This window comes from Pundamilia nyererei, unplaced genomic scaffold (assembly GCF_000239375.1).
Source record: "Pundamilia nyererei isolate P.nyererei 1_Seehausen unplaced genomic scaffold, PunNye1.0 scaffold00289, whole genome shotgun sequence".
In the NCBI taxonomy this organism is placed as follows: Eukaryota; Metazoa; Chordata; class Actinopteri; order Cichliformes; family Cichlidae; genus Pundamilia; species Pundamilia nyererei.
Genome location: NW_005187690.1, coordinates 544,816 through 561,922, shown reverse-complemented (window position 1 = coordinate 561,922; position 17,107 = coordinate 544,816). Strand labels below are relative to the sequence as shown.

General features: G+C 37.9%; 2 protein-coding genes across 5 annotated transcripts in view; both read right to left on the bottom strand.

Annotated features, from left to right (window-relative positions):
* The window catches only part of lsr (lipolysis stimulated lipoprotein receptor), a 14,548-nt gene extending 6,666 nt beyond the window's left edge, over positions 1-7,882 (bottom strand). The window contains exons 1-7 of one of the 2 annotated variants that reach the window (XM_005750824.2): positions 7,656-7,882; positions 6,170-6,499; positions 3,071-3,190; positions 2,722-2,778; positions 1,602-1,748; positions 308-496; positions 40-93 (exon numbers count right to left, since the gene is read on the bottom strand). In XM_005750824.2, coding sequence (XP_005750881.1) covers positions 40-93; positions 308-496; positions 1,602-1,748; positions 2,722-2,778; positions 3,071-3,190; positions 6,170-6,499; positions 7,656-7,695 — 937 coding nt within the window. In that variant the 5' untranslated portion in view covers positions 7,696-7,882. The remainder of the gene's footprint in view (positions 1-39; positions 94-307; positions 497-1,601; positions 1,749-2,721; positions 2,779-3,070; positions 3,191-6,169; positions 6,500-7,655) is intronic. The other variant, XM_005750825.2, reaches the window with a different exon arrangement.
* A 364-nt stretch (positions 7,883-8,246) lies between these two features.
* LOC102197547 (uncharacterized) lies at positions 8,247-16,487 on the bottom strand. Of its 3 annotated transcripts, none has more exons than XR_312219.1 (9): positions 16,385-16,487; positions 15,839-15,869; positions 15,267-15,733; positions 14,852-14,914; positions 14,103-14,269; positions 12,731-12,784; positions 9,707-9,745; positions 9,525-9,564; positions 8,247-9,126 (listed from the first exon to the last, which is right to left on the bottom strand). XR_312219.1 is itself a non-coding variant. In XM_013915342.1 (9 exons), exons 1-8 carry the CDS (start codon positions 16,425-16,427, stop codon positions 9,533-9,535), a joined length of 996 nt encoding a protein of 331 aa, XP_013770796.1. In that variant the 5' UTR covers positions 16,428-16,487; the 3' UTR covers positions 8,247-9,126; positions 9,525-9,532. The 3 variants fall into 3 exon arrangements, 2 of the variants coding, with proteins under 2 accessions (XP_013770796.1, XP_005750884.1); XM_013915342.1 differs by having other exon boundaries at positions 14,003-14,269; XM_005750827.2 differs by lacking the exons at positions 8,247-9,126; positions 9,525-9,564 and having other exon boundaries at positions 9,662-9,745.
* Between the last annotated feature and the right edge of the window lie 620 nt (positions 16,488-17,107).

The following is a 17,107-nucleotide window of genomic DNA, read 5'->3' as shown; positions in this document are numbered from 1 at the left end:
ACACACACACACACACACACACACACACACTCTACTCACTGTTGTCCCCTCGGTCTTGCTCACGTAGCAAAGGTACCTGGGAGCCGTGTCCCACTACAGAGAGAACAAAAACAAAGCAAATTTGAACAAGCACTCCACAAAGCTAATCTCTGCACAAAGTAAAAACCTCTGCGTTGTTATTATGAAACTCATATTCAACAGTTAACTGAATTTTCCTACTCATGGCTGCAGAAGTACAACACATTATGAAAACTGCAACAGACAGTAATCATTGTGAACTTTCAGGTTTGTAATTTGTATCACCTACCTGAGCTAGCACCATCATATTCATGACCGTAACCACTCTGAGGCAGCTGGGCTCCAACCCCATTAGGTACAGGAAGTAGAGGCATACCAGGCTGCATGTATGGTGGCTGACCATACATACTCTGAGCATAGAGGGTGGAAGCATATTGATCCCCCATACCTTTCTTTACTGCTTTTCCTGCCTCATATACTGCAAGACAATGGAACAGAGTTGGTTTTAAGCATGTTGGTGAAAGATGACATCAACTGCTGGAGACTGTAAAATTATTAGCAGTTTAAAATTTGTGATTTTTCTGTTGAGAGCTAAAACAGAACAGATAATAGTTTACTGTCTTTCCATTAAATAAATAGAGGTATTCTGTTAACCCTTTTAGGAAATACCCCAACTTCCCATTGAGTCAGTGTACTTTAAAAACCATGCCCACTGGAGGGGAAAACAGTCTGGCTTACAAACATGCAAATGAGGGCTGAAACAGTAATGCATTACCTTAAACTTGTTTTAAAAAAAATCTAAAAGAAAATGACTTTTCCAGTTGAGTATTTCAGTACCTGAAGTCCAGCTTTTAAAATATGTTAACAACATGATGCTGTTGGCTGAGCATTACACGCACTCTACTAAAAGAGAAGTTGTCAAAATGTTTCCTCTGTTTGATTTATTAGTATAGGCTCCCACCACAAAATAAGCTCACAGTCATTTTCTTTTCTCTCTTTTTAAATTTTTTTTTCCTTTTTCTAACAGGCAAAATTGACTAGGAGGCACCCCCAAAACCTTTCCCCTCCAGTTTGTTCAGGGTTGTCTCGATAGGAAACCAAACTAAAGTGAACCGTTTCCTGGCTTTAGGATCATATTTACATTTTAAACATAGTTATGGAAATTTAATTAATAAAGCCTCTGGGGGTCAGGCTTCCTGCAATAAATTTAAAGCTGAATGCTCATCCACTTCCCACCATCTAACTGTGTGTAATGTGTGTGAAACAGACATAGTGAAACAAAGTGACATAAAATCACTGTTACCTACTAAAACAATGTGACCAAGACATCAATGAAAAAAATTCAACCCCCCCCCCCTTTCAAACAAAAAAAAAAAGACCCACACACAAATTTGTGCAAGCTGGCGTACAAGAACTCTCCCTATAGTGAATTGTACGCTGTACTATTAAAATTATGATCTCAAAATACACTGATACTCAATGGAACAGACGCATTTGAGTCTAAAATGGGATTAAACAGTAATAATAAATGTGGTTAAAGAAAGTTATGCACAATTTTATTGGCTTTTCCGTTTGATACTTACATGCTCGTGGACAGCAGCAGCGATCCGGGCAACAGGGGCAACTGACATAACAGCAGCAGGTGTGTGGACAACACTGGCACCAGCAAATCCCAATCAAGAGGACCAGCAGAAAGAAGCCAAGGACCACCAAAACAACCAGGAGCCAGTCTGCAAAAGACCAACAATTTAATGCATTTGTTTAACGATTTAAGATTTGACATTTCTTCTTCAATTGCTGACATAGTCCAGGAGAAAAAAAACACATGAAATTCATGTGAACCTGAACTACAGCTACAGTGGTCCACATTTCCTTTATTTGTGTATTACATCAACAACAGAAAACACCTATACTGTATATGTAAATGCATCTTAACCATAACACTAATAACAGACGAGACAGTTCCACAAGATAAGACTTACATGCCATTTTTGTCATTTACATAAACAACACATGTTGGCAACCATGGTGACTTTTAAAAGGTTTAAACCGGTAAAGCCGGTTCACAAGTCTATGCATGCAGCTCATAAAAAAAACAACAGAGAAAGAAGACACTGTATATTGAAATGAATCAACTAAAATGCAAACTGTGTTAGCAGTGTGAAAAACATAGGGCTGTGTACACAGAAAAGGGAATGAGGGCTGAATGTACTTTGGTAACAGGCTTCCTGTACTCACACTGAAAGTTAGATATGCAAACATGGGAATTGAGTCACACTAAAGAAAGAAACAAAGACAGATAACAGCATAATGTGATATTAAGGATGCCAGTAAACAGCAAGTAAAGCAGAGCAGTGCATAAACCTATATTTCTACCCAGAATATGATGCCTGACCCTTAAATATAGCAGCCTGGTTTCAAATTGAGTCACAGTTTCTTCCTATATGTAAAGGCACTTCTGGAGTGTGACCTTAAAAGGAATTTATCATGTGTCAGATAATTTTTTCTAGCAAAATGAGTCAAGAGTGGTTATGTTTTTAAAAAAGCATACAAGCCAATTGTACTCTTGCAAGGAATTACTCATTACTCCAACGTCATTGTTACCCTCCTGTTCTTTAAGGTTAAACCTTTTTTTTTTTTAAGTCATACGCCTCTACTGTGGGACTGAAACTTGACTGAGCTATATCAAGAGGCTTGTACTACCTTCCATAACCAGTAAGTCAATGCCAGGCAGGAGGTCAGTAGAATTTGACTTTCTCTCTGTGAAAGAAAGATAAAGCCACAATTATTTTTATGTGGTCTGCTTTTGTTGCCTGCAACCTGTGACTCTAAAAACCATTTAAGAACTCAACCTGTGATAAATACCCTCCTATCCTTTCAGCCACTTGAAAAATCTGTCACGCCAATGGTTTTGTGCATTTGTTCTCAAATATTCTAATGTGCAAGCACAAGATTGTGGGTGGGGGGAAAGAAATTGAAAGCAAAACAAAGAAGTATCTGCATAGAGTATACCTGTACCTGAATGCAGTGGCTATAAATGGAATTAACTTACCCAGTACAAGGAGCTCTGTGTAGTCTTCACTATTTCCTGTAACATCTTGAGAAGAGATGACAGAACAGAAGTAGACACCACTGTCTCCCCATGCAGTCTGTGCGATATTCAGGTCTGCATCTATGGGTAACAATTAATATTAGTACATTTTTTTGTCATTGTTTTTCGATAGTTGTTATTCAGAAACTGTGGGTCTACCAGATGACCCTCAAATACATGAACTATACACTATACACAGAGGTATGTGGTTTAATTGACTCAGTCAAATCAATTAAAACATTAGAATTTTTTTTTTACTTTTTTCACACCACTGAATATTTTTTAAGACTCCATTGCTCATTTTGAAGGCCCCAGCAAGTCAGGTATCCAGCTATGACTAAGCACTCAACTGGTCGTTGAACAGGACACGTGCAGGGCAGCTGGGTTGGTTCTGCTCGTGGGTTCTTTTAAAAGGAAGTTTTTCACTTGATATCAGGTAGTTGCCCAAAGAGGATTGTCTGTTTCTTAGGGTTTTCTTCTGAATAGTGTGGGGTCTTTATCTTGGAGTTAACAGTACCTTGAGTTGCCTTGTGATTTATTGCAATATAAATAAACCTGAACTGAAATGAATTCATATCCATCACCTTACTGTGATTTTTTTTCCTAGAATTATATCTACTCAGTGCCCATCATACTTCAGCACACTTTAACGTACAGCAAATAAACAGTACAGCTACAGACTATTGTTATTAGCAATTCATTACCCTGAGATTTATCAAAAAAAGAGCAGCAACCTAGCAGCACTGTTCAACTTATAAGAAAATGAGTGAGCCCATCAAAAATACCCATGTTTCAAATCAGTTTGAAAACAAACAAACAAACAATTGGATTGAAATATGCCATCCCTTTTGTATTGAAAATAAGAGTGAAATAGATCTTTGACAAAGTCACAGATTCTGTTCATAATTTTTATGGACAGAATTTCTAGGCAAAGCCAAGTGGTGCAAGGCTTTCAGTTGGGTGGTCTCAGGATCTCATCTCTGCTTTTTGCGGATGATGTGGGTTTGTTGGCCTCCAGCTCGCCTTGGAATGGTTCACAGCGTCAGCATCTCCAAATCTGAGGCCATGGTCCTCAGCCAGAAAATTGGTGGAGTACCCACTCCGGGTCAGGGACGAGTTCCTGCCCCAAGTGGATGAGTTTAAGTATCTCGGGGTCTTGTTCACAAGTAACGAAAGAAGAGAGTGGGAGCTCGACAAACAGATTGGTGCGGCAGCTGCAGTGATGCGGACACTGTACCAGTCTGTTGTGGTGAAGAGAGAGCTGAGTGTAAAAGTGAAGCTCTCAATTTACCGGTCGATCTTTGTCCCTACCCTCACCTATGGTCACGAGCTGTGGGTAGTGACCGAAAGAACAAAATCGCGGCAGAAATGGGCTTCCTCCAAAGGGTGACTGGCCTCTCCCTTAGAGATAGGGTGAAATGTTCAGCCATCCGGGAGAGGCTCAGGATAGAGACGCTCCTCCTCCATTGAAAGGAGCCAGTTGAGGTGGTTCGGGCATCTGACAAGGATGCCTCCTGGGTGAGGTGTTCCAGGCATGTCCCACCGGGAGGAGACCCAGAACACGTTGGAAAGATTATATCTCTCTGCTGGCCTTGGATTGCCTGGGTGTTGCCCTGGAAAAAATGGAGGAGGTGGCTGGGGAGAGGGAGGTCTGGGCTTCTCTGCTTGGGCTGCTGCCCCCGCGACCTGGCCCCAGATAAGCGGAAGAAGATGGATGGATGGATGGATGGATAGATGGATGGATGGACAGACAGATCTTTGAATAGTAAGACTTAAGACTACAGAACAGTAAGATTCTTTACATTAGTATTCCTTCTTTTCTCATACAAATTCAGTACATCTGAACAGAACATATAATAGAAAAAAGTGATGTATAGCTCTCATGTAATGTGAAACTAGGGCTGTTCGATATAACGATATATATCGGATGACGATATAAAAACATCTATGTTTCATTTTACGCTATCATTTGTTTCATGGTGTTGCAAAATAAACGTTTATGTTTCATCGTTGTGATGGTCATTGTAGTGGCTATATTGATTTCTTAAAGTTCTCTCTTTCTCTTATATTTAATTTAAACACACTACGGATGGACAAGCGCCTGTTTTTATGCTTTGTCATTATCAACAACGATGGTAAAACCATTGCGTGTCCGCTTGTTTATTTTCGACATAAACCTTTCACAATAAAGCTCAAGATCCTGTTGAGACTTTTCAAAATAAACTGAATCACGTGAAAGAGTATGCAGAGTATTTACGGATGAGAAGGAAAAAAGAGCCGCCAGGTGCTAAAAAATAAACCTTAGACTCAAATGTTGGAAAATACTCACAAAGAAAACGGCGGCCGTTACAACTTATGTCTAAAAATATATCGTTTCATGCATCGGTTCAAACACTCGACTCCAGGTACACGACGCCCAGCTGGAAACACTTCACGAGTCAAGCTGCCTGCGATTCACAGAATTTACAGAAAATGTAAATTTTTTTGTGCTTTGTATCGTTATGACGTTATGACTTTATGATAGATGTCTTATATTGGGATATGAGATTTTGGTCATATCGCACAGCCCTATGTGAAACTACTGCAGAGACAGGCAATTTATTTTCTCAGGTGGCTAAATGAGAACCTGGTACTGTTGTGAAGGTTCCCCACCATTAAACTGGACTCAATTCTGCTCAATATTAATTCAATCTTTTTAAATGTTATTGGTATGGCCTTCCACAACAGACCCAATTTCTCTTGTGGCCCCTTAGGAAAATTAAATGTACACCCTCGCAGTGTTTACGCATTTTCCAGATTAATTACAACAGAAGAAGGAATTACTGACAGACATCTTGATTCATGCTCAAGCATCCGGGTAAGAAAATCCCAAAATGTTGAGCTGTTCATCTGCATGTAGCGTTTTAAGTGGAAGAAATATTTCATCACTCATCCAAGTTTTCAAAATGCTATGTCCAGATGAACAGCATCAACATTTTGGTACTGCTTACAGACTAACATGTCGTGCCAAGGCTGTTACATATCTTAATAGGATTTCAGTGTATTAATTAACCAACTTACTGCCGGTTATGCTGATCTTGCGCTCCTGGTACTCAGGGCCAAGGGTAACTGCAGTGCCTTGCTTGGAGGCCACTATTCGCACTGTCCTCTGGTTGTCTGCACACTCAATGGTGGGGTTATAGTTGGGGTTGTTTTGAGACAGAATGTTGTCTGCACTGCTGGGATTGAGTGCAGCCTGAACCGGGTCCCGACAGTAAGACTTATACTTCCACGTTACAATAGGGAGCTGAGTGGCCGTTGTCTGATACTGACAGGTAAGGGTGACAGGCTGGAAGAGAATGACGACATACCTCTTGGTAGGACATTGAACTGATACACCCATAGTGGATTCTAGAAAGAAAACAAAAATATAAGTTAACAATGAAGATTGACACAAATTATGTATTATTACTGTGATTATCATGATCATGTTTCTGACATTTAAAAAAAGGCATCCTACATCCTCTAGTATTCCCCAAAGGCGTGGCACGAGCCAAACACCATTTCTTCACTTCTAGTATCACTGAGAGTACATGTAATGAGTCACCTCATCTGTAATGAGTCTGGCTGCATGAGCTCCAACCACTATAGCTTTAGATTATGATGGCTACGTTCTGATAACACAGAACTACAATTAAAGGAAGTTTTGAAGTCTATGTCATGTCTTTACAGTTAGTTAAAAAAAACTTTTTTATCCAAGTATGTGATACTTGAAGATGTAGACTAGTTAGTGATAGTGACATTATAATTCAACAGGTTTACTATATACAGCCCTAAGTAAGGCCCGGATGCAGCCCTCAACAAGCCTTAAATCAACACACATGAGTTATAGTGGACGTTTTTGTTTATAAGAATGCAACATCATACAAAAACTACTCGGCTCCCTCCGCTTTCGTCTGCATTTCTACTGCACTTAATTATGAGTTATATTATTTTATCCAAAGGCTATGCGTTGGATACCAATTCGGCTTCCTCTCAATCAAATTCAGTTCCCCAATATTTAAAGTTTACAAATAAAACCAACACCAACCCACAAGGCTTCAAAAAGGTGTATTTAGCAAAAAAAAACCCCAACAAAAAAACCTTTTCTACCCGCATTTTTTTCAACTAAAAGTTTGTTTTTTGTAAATATGTCGAATAATAACAATATCAGTAATAATAATAACAAAAGAATTACTTTGAAAATAGGATTCATAAATTGTTTTATTCATATTAATCTATTTTTTATTTTATTTTTGTTTGTCTGCGAGTGCATTATATTAAAAACTACCGAGAAGAAAGAGCCATTTTAATTTTATGTCCCAACAGGTTGTTTTAAAATCCTTGTTGTCAATTTTTAAAAAACGTTTTCCCCCAAAACACAAACGTTAAAAGACCTCAAGCCATCAGTACAAGAAAAATGCCCACAAAATTTGTAATTTTGGAAAAGCTAGAGTATTTAGAAAGGCGGTTTGTATGTCAAAGTTTCCCCGGCCCCCACCCTGTTTGACAATACAGGCCAACTTACCTGTCGCCATTAGAGCGGCGAAGATTATCGTCCAGAACATGTTTAATCTTGCTTCCTCGCGGTCTCGGTAGACTTAAGTATTTTTAATTCGTAAATATACAAACAAAAACGTATTCAGGTACATGTAATTTTCCTCAGACAGATAGTAACACCTCCATTTTGCGTCTTTGTGTGTTGTAGACTTGGGAGGACCCGAACGCCCCGCAGGTGTATGCCGAGACAGGTTGCGAAAAACGGGGACGTGTGTAAGTTGTTGTTTTACAGGTGGTTGCTGATTTTTTCGGTTGACGGCGCATTAATTTCGCTACAGAAACCTAGTCGTGAGAAATGGCCAAGTTTTTATTTTAAAAAAAGGCGTTTTCTTTACGTCTTTGCCCATTTTGTGTTCGCTAAAGTGACATTTTAACCAGGAAGTACGCTACGTGTTTTACCCACCGTCTAGATGGTACAGTCTAGAAACTGATAAACGACAAGAAAGCGCTGTTTGTTAATTTTAAACCCAGGTTGTGGGAGAGAGAGAGCGTGACCTATTTCGTGGGGGCGGGCGCTTTTTATGTGATTTAGAACATTAAAATAAGCTTAATAGTATGAAAAGAAAAACAAACAAAAGTCTAGTTTCTACACTGTACAGAACTTTAACTTTACTGCTTGGGAATAGACCTATAAATGTCAGAAGTGACTGCTTACAAGTGACTTCATTTTGAAGGCTCAACTCTCATCTTGACTTCATTGTTCTCTGTTTTTCGACACTTCACTTTCACAGTCCAGGTTTTGCTTGTGGATCAGAGAGCTTCTATACATAAAATAAGACTAAAGTCTTATCAGACCGTGGGAATCTTAAAATTTGATTTACCAGGTTTAACTGAAAGAGACCATAAATTAAAGATGTTTGTCTTTATAGCGTTCTGACAAAAAAAATAACATTTCATATAACTGTCCATTAAAAGATTTTTAAGCAAAAATATAGGTATGGGAACAAAATACACTACATCTGCCACAGTGAAATGGCTGCACTGATCCTGCAAGCCCTAGCAGCTGAGGGATTTCCAATGATGTACACTCTTCTGATTATTAACTGAGCACATTATATTCTGTTCCAGTGTCTGTTATGAAAAAGAACATGAACCATATGCAGCTTGATATGCAGATGTGTTTATAATTAAGGCCAGATATGTATATGTGTTTCAAACATAATTATTTGCTGTCAAGTAAAGCTGAAGTCTGATAAGCCAAATAAGCATGAAGGTGATTTACAGAAAAATAACCAGTTATTATGGAAATTGTTTTTCTAAAAGAAGGTGACTTCTTTGGGCTTAAGCATATGCAATAAAACACATCCTATTTAGCCATTTTGCTGTGCCAATACAGTTAAAAACATTTTAAGACAGAAAGTAAGTGTCTATGAGTAAAAGAAAAAGATGTTTCAGCGTGATGTTTCATGCTGAGGGATAAATGTTGAAGATCCAAAGTCCTGTTTGAAAAAAGAGAGAAGTGTGTTAAGTGAAAATGCATTTAGCCAAAAAAAAAAAAAGAACCACAAAACAGTCTGCTTGTAGCCCCTTTCCATTTTTTCAATATTTAAACTAAAAATATTCTCCAATTCAAGATTTACTGGGACTGAGAATTAGCATTTTTTTTTTCCAAATATATCACAAAGCTTTTCTTACAGCACTAAAAGGAAAGAATAAAATCATCTATTTTAAGATTGGGGAACTGTATTAAAATGTATAATGGATTAAATGGTGTGAAATATTTTTGGGGGGTTGGTCTATAGCTTTAGTCATTCATTCATGAACTTATTCAAGGGACCTGATATAAGGAAGTTGTGTTTCTAAGATGAAAGTTTTGTTAAAATAAAATCACACTTACTCAGAAGATCACAGTGGTCCAATCGCAATCAGAAAGAGAACTATGAAATAAAAGAAGAAAAAAAAACCCTACAGACTGCTGTTGTTCAGTCAAGGTCAGCAAAACCTGGCTCTTGGCAATTTAACTTCATTGTTAAGTGACTATTGTATATGTCATAGGTTAGTATCATAATTTATACAAACCAGCCATTAAAATCAATCCAGTAGGTCCACGGTCAGGATCTGAAAAGACAAATTAAGATTGAATCAAGAATTTAAGTGTCTTATCTTCTTTTCTTTTCTTTTTTTTAAATGTACCTTCATCTTTAATGTATTAATACATTTACATCAATACAGAAATTTACTATTACACATATGTACAGTACTCAAGTAATTTATTGGATCATCACCCAGTGCAAGGTTGATGCTGCAGCTGCAGTAAATTAACAGTATTGATTATTATTAAATAAATTACATAAATATATTTAATGCTAAAATATAATTATTGTTGTTATCCATTATGTCAAAGAAGTATAACAGGAATGACTATTTGGCCATTGGGTCCCCAGCTGTTCATGTCCGCATTGGAGTGTAAAGTAGCTTTTTTACCCAGTGCACCTCACTGTGCAACAAATATGTCGTCACATCTGCTGGTATGCACCTCTTGATTTTTGTAACCTGACATGAGCTACTATCATGTTTGCTTTTAACACCACTTTAATGATATACACCATACTCCCCAAAGTATCCACTCACCGATCCAAATCATTGAATTCAGGTGTTCCAATCACTTCTGTGGGCACCAGTGTAAAAAAGCCACCTAGTCATGCAGACTGAATGACAGGATCCCACCTGTGCAACAAGTCCAGCCATGAAATTTCCTTGCTACTAAATATTACGCAGTCATCTAGTGGTGGTATTATAACAAAGTGGAAGTGAAGGCAGATGAGTGAAAACTTTTGGTGATATAGTCTATCAGTACAGAAGTTTAGAGATTCACAAATTATACAGAGGGAGAGCTTACGACAGTTTGAAAACATGAGACTCTGTGGGTTGAAAAATACCCTGCAATGTCTTTGCCTATGGTTTTGACTCTTTATATATCAGCTCTGTGTGTTAAGTGACCAATGCAGAGAGTATACTGGCACCTTTTTCTTGGCTTATGCTGTCTCCAGAAAGGCTGATCTATTCAAGCTGTTGCAGCATCTAATTCTGTATAATCTTGGAATTAAGTTTCTGTATTGATATATAATTGAAATTGAAAAATGACACAATAATAGATTCACGTTATCTGCCAAGTTGCAGCAAGGTTAGAAAACTGAGAGGTGAAGGACCAGCAGAAAGGACACCAAAGCGTGACTCGGGTCAGCAGATATAACTTCACTTTGAAAGTGTGTCACTGTATGTGAGGGTATATCGAGCCCTTTATACCCAGAGCGCAGGATTGCTACAAACTGTTTCACCATATAAACATGAAACATATCATCATATAACTAAGCCTCTGTCATAATTAAGATACTCTTAGTTTGCCAAGTGTATAAAAGCGCGCATTGGTGTATTTTTTTCTTCTCCACCTGTAATATATTGTTACATTCATAATCTCACCCACTAAAGCAGTTTAATTATTAGTTGTATTTTGATAAACATTTAACTTCGGCTTTTATTACAGATTCAACAGATAGAGGTCGCTCGTTTGTGCTCAATGTGTGCACATTTCCGGGGGAAACTCCGTTCGGACAATTTCTGCTGTTTATTCAAAATACCAGTTTTGCTAGAAATAAGTGGGACTCGGCTACAACATGGGTTAACCGCGACTGCGCTCACAGACGTAAGCTTTCCAGTTCGTCAGTGACGCGTTCCTTTCTGATCATCTGCCCTCTGTTTCTGAATAAAAAGTCACTCCTAGAAGCATCTAACACAACTACAAACTACTCCAAACTTTGGACATCACGGCAGCGTAAATATTTCCCCCTTGAAAGGGAAAATCCTATAAGTACGTGCTTCTTGGACTACTCGAACGCCCCCTTTCAAAAGAAAACTTCGCTGTTCCTTTACTTCCGGTTATGACTTCTTCTACCAATCGTGTTGATGTGGAGGTTTTGTCTAGCGACATCTATCATTCTATTAAAGAAATACTGCAACGAGCGCACTCGCTGTGCACTCGCTGTGCCAAAAAGGGATTTCTGATATTTGCCCAAATGATTGCCGGTATTTAAATAGTTGTATGCATGTATGTATGGCTTTTGTAGCGATTAACAAATGGTGGCAGGACAGATTACAAGTTTTACAGCCTCACTATTATTTATGTGCAGTGCTGCCCTCTTACATTCACTGTCTGGATCGGTAGCGCTGCTGCTCTCCGACTTGATGGGACGTGGGCCCCGGGCTCTCAGGGAGGAACAGCGGGGATGTCAGACGGTGGGTTTATGTGGTTGGCTCAAAGTTCGAGGATCCAAGCGGTGGGATAATGGCAACCTAATAAAAAATCTGTTAATCGCGCTGACAGGCTTTTAAACGCGCGCACCGGGTGGCCACTTCCTGAAATGCGAGTGAGTGCGCGCCTTTTCTTTTTGAAGTTTGCGATTATGGGATTGGTGCAATCTCGGGGTACGTAACGTGGGCTTAATTCTTCTCTCGCCCTCTCTCTCACTTTTAAATATATTTGTATAACAAAAATATTAACCATCACAAAAAGGCGGATCGCCAAAAAACGGCGTTACATTTTTCAGTAGCAAAACTGACCTTTAAGAACTGCGCAGTTGTGAATTTGTCGGATGTTGTTGACTCGCAAATCTACGATTTGAGACCAGGAGGAGACAAACCCAGTCTCAGTGAACTACGACAGCACGGAAAAATCGGAGGGTTGCGTCACCAAGAATTTTAAATCTGCAGTTCAATAATCAAATATGAGGATCCATCGGCTTTGGCAGACCCACTGGGAATAAATACATTATGTGAAATGATATTAATACGCAATATAATGTGCTAAATCATACGAAATTATAAGGCTTTACCACTAGGAATGAGCCCACATCCGCTAATACTGATTTGACATGCCGTTATCCACTTTAACTCCTACTCTAACATCCCAACCTGTAGTGGATACCGCCCCTAGTTTCAGTTCCATCACAATATTGTGATGTTGTCAGTTGTTGTGCTATCCAGCTCCAGCTCATAAAGGGTTATCTAAAACTTTTTTTTTCCTCTATGTGAAAATAAAGTACATACTGTAATGGGAAGTCCCTCTGCTGGGCATCGGGTCAGAAGTCTTATACTGCATGCCTAAAGAGGAAGAAATACATTTAAGTAGCATAATTCTGTATGAATAACTAATTACATTTAAATAATTCATATATTGTGATTAGAAATAGAACGACTCGTTACTGTGAATTCATGATGGCACAGATGGCACATATATGCCTTTTAACCAGTTTGATACACAGCACAGTAGAAATTCAATAGCAATAAAATCTACAGCCTCCAAAATAATATTTCGCATGTACAGAGTTTATCCAGACTGCTTTAGACTGTACCGATTTAAACAGGTGCATTTAATGTAAGTCTGTGCCATATCATATTGACCATAATGCCCTCCCCCCCAATATTGTCCTCCCACAAAGAGACAAGTCCGGGCATGTCTGAGAGATGAGTTAGAGCTGGGCGTCCGACTTCGAAGATGAGTTACACAGAAAAGGGACAGTAGACAGCAGAGCACAGTTCCCAGCAAAGTATGCAAGAAAATAGGAGGAGGAACTTGCAGCTGGTGATGTGCGACCCAACTAAACAAAGAGCCTGGAGTATTCACCAGTTGCGGTACTTCTGATAATAGAGGCAAATGGTGGATTTAAACAACCAATTAAAATGTTCTATCTAAGATGCAACACCCCAGGTAGAAAATATTTTTGAGCTTTATTATGTGCCTATATTGGTTCAGGCTCCTGCAGAGTCACATGGTTATTTAGTTTATTCTGAATTTAGTGTTATTTTATACTTAAAAATTCCAGGGAAACAACACCCAGACTCTTCATTTTAAAAGAAGGTTCGAACATTCATTTTCTTACATTTATAAATGCTGCTGTCTTCAAGCTAGATGCATAATATATATTTTTCTATATCGTCAGAAATACTGTTATCATAGTTTTTTCTTGAAATATTGTGGTATCCTTTTGAGGCTTTTTCGCCCAACCTTTATTTAATACTGCTTGCTGAGTTTAAACCAGCGGAACATGCAGCACCCTAACGACAGTGACAACAGTGAATAGTGCTATTGTGTTGATCGTCGTCTCCCATTCTGATTTTTTTTAACCTTATCTACACAGTTGTCTTAACAGTTCACAGTAAATTTATAATGTTTTTATAATGTATTAGATGTATGTTATTTAAATATTTTTAAACATGCACATTCTATTTAAATTTTATTTTGAAACTTGACGTCCAGGTATATTTTAACCAGCATTTCAACAAAGCCAGCGCAGAATGGCACCTTAATGGCCTACATACATGTTTTATGGATGTCTTGAATGAGTGATCCCTTTGCTTCTGGTTGGATTTCATTAGTGTCGTTTGAGCAGGTAATGAAGACAAAATCGGACTGGCATACTGTGCAGGTTTTAGGAGTCTTAGGCACAGGCGGTGGTATTTGAGAGCATTCTGAGAAAGCTTTCTCTCCATAGTCTCTCTGGTACAGGATATGGTCATATTCGTCATATATTGTGTTGAGGCTGGAGCACTTGTCCTGATCCTTGCAGACCCAACAGTTTAGCCCATCTGCATTTAGAGAAATGGAAAATATAAATATAAACATGATTTCAGGTGTAAATGCATGCAAGTTAAAATTACATATTCTGATGGGACCTAGAATAATTCTTAGTATTGCATTTTATAACATTGTTGTAAGTCACCCCGCAATACACACCCTAAAAAGTAAGGCATACCCACGATGTAAAATGGAAAAATATTTGTTTTTCTGGTAATTACCATACAATTACAGTGTACCTAAAAATAAATTATAGTGTAATTTCAATTACTTTCACGGTAACTTGAAAATATAATGTATATTCACTTTCTGGTACAATAAAATTGCAAATAAAGGGGCTCATTTAAAGTCAGATTTAATTGCAGGCTAATTACGTCCTCAGTTGGGGTGTTGTATTACAAAGTGTTACCAATTTTTGAATAAAAACTTACTACAGCTTAGCTTACTCATGTTTTTAACACAGTAGATGTGCTGCAGACTAAGTATATAAATAAACTGTCTGATCAAAAATATAAAAATATAAGTAATAGTTAAAAAAACTGCACATGTATAGATATAAATAAATCTTTAAATACATATGAAGTACAACATACCATTAGATCCATTACAGGCAGGAAAGTTTATGATTAGAACTGCCACCACACAGAGATTGTAAACTGGAAAGAAAAAGTACAGGGCAGACTTACTCATGGAAAAAGTCACTATGAATTACTCCACATGGGAATTTAAATAAAATTATACTCTTATTTAGGTACAGCAGTTGTACTGATTGCATCATATAAGACTTTCCAGTATTTTGTCTAATCATGCATGTAAATGTAACATTAAAGAAACATGCCTCAGCAGAACTGCAATAAAATACAACAACAACTTTAACTATGTCCTCAGTGTTAAACATGCTAGATTTTTTGGCATTTAATATATCAATCTTTATGATTTAAAATGTAATATTTGCAATAAATGTATGCATGGCAGTTTTTAACAGATGCATATTGGAAATTTAATTACCTTTCCATTTTTTCCCAACAGCTCTTTTCTTGTAGCGGTTTTGGGCCGTCACTTCTTCCACTGGTGCAGCGCTTCCTGGGTTTTCTTTGGCATCTGTGTTGGCATCCATGATGTTACCCTTATTTCCTACATCTTCCATGAGTGCCTCTGTAATGGCTGATGTTCCGGGTAAAGGCTTGAATACTTCCTCTCCCTTGCTATTATCGTCACGATCTGTGTATGTCTGGCAATTGAAGTTATTTTGCGGCCCACTTTGCATCCCAGTCAAACTGGACTTGATTAAGAATCCCTCTGTCATAGGTCTTGACTCAGGCGGGTATGGGTGTGGCTTGCTTTTTGCCATCATGGGGAACTGCTTCATGTGAAGAATGGGCCTCACACAACTCCCTGTGTCAGTTACAGGCAGGGCACTTTCTTCATACTTGTAACAGAACTTGTGCACCATGTCAGAAGAAAGACCTGCATCACTGTAATATAGAGGGGAAAAAATATTGTTTTTTGCTCCCATTTTTACAATAAGTGTAAAAAACATATTTTATTAAAGAACTGTAAAAACCATGACAAAAGCATACCCGCTCTCCTGAGTGTGTAGATTGTCACCATCTTTAAGTGAAAACATAACACAGTTAGTCTACTGAAAATCATTTTCATTTGCAAAACAGTTCATTTTACAGTCCTTAGATGTTTAACTACCAAAATACAAGCATATTTTTGTTTTTCCTTTTTAAGGAAATTCTTTTAATGAGTCAGCATAATGTGCAGCACTTAGGTAATATGGTAAAATAGGAACACTGCACATTGTTTTCCTGGGTTGCCATTGCAGTACATTAGCAGCACATGTTGTTCGTACTTTGTAATTTCTTACAAAATAACTTCAGCTGCAAAAAGTTAACAAAACAAATTTCGGTGCCGTAAAAATGAATAAAAGTTGTGATCTGAGTAAAAGTTGCGATTCCATTTCATTCCAAGCGAGGGCCTGGAATGAAATGCTACTACAGCCATTTTGCTGGTCTAGAATGAATGAAGAGCCTCAAAAATGAGCACACTAAGAGGAAAAACAACTGCCTTGCCGCCATTTTAAAAATATTGAATAATGCCGCATCAATAAACAAACTAACCTCGTGGTTGAAAGTGGGGCAAATAATCCGACGGATAGACCATTTTCTCACGATGAGCAATAGTTCCACAGATAACCCCGTACTGGTTTTGTCCTCAAAGTGAGAGCAGGAGGAAATGAAAGAGCACATGACAGCTGGTGTACGTCATAATAAATATATTTTTTGCCACTAGATGGTGGTATTCTACTGAGGTTGATTGCATAGTGAACCTTTACTGAACCATGTAATAATAATAATGATATTATTTACCGCTTTGAAAAACGTAGTTAAAAAGTGCTTTACAGAACACAAAAGAAAATATAACTGTAAAGAAATATATATATTATAGTTTTAATAAGTCTGTAATTCTCTGAAGTCCATTAAAATGGATAGGACATAGTGTAAGTAACAGCAATGGCACAGCATGTCCCAAAGCCACAACACAATGTTACAACTAATTAAACAAAACCTTAAAGGACGTCTGGTCTTCGCTTTTTTAATGCAACCAAGCGGCCATCCTTGGAATTCTTTACACAGCAGCCGTCAGCATGTGGACTCATTGATTGATTGATTGATTGATTGATTGATTGGTAATTTATTTCAACATGTGAACAATATACAAGTACATTTAGAAAAGAAATAAGAGAGAAAAAAAATACTATACAAATTACATACAAAAAACCATTCTGATTGCTAGAGAACTGCTGTATATGAGTAGATAGCCCGTCTCCTTGTTTCGCAATG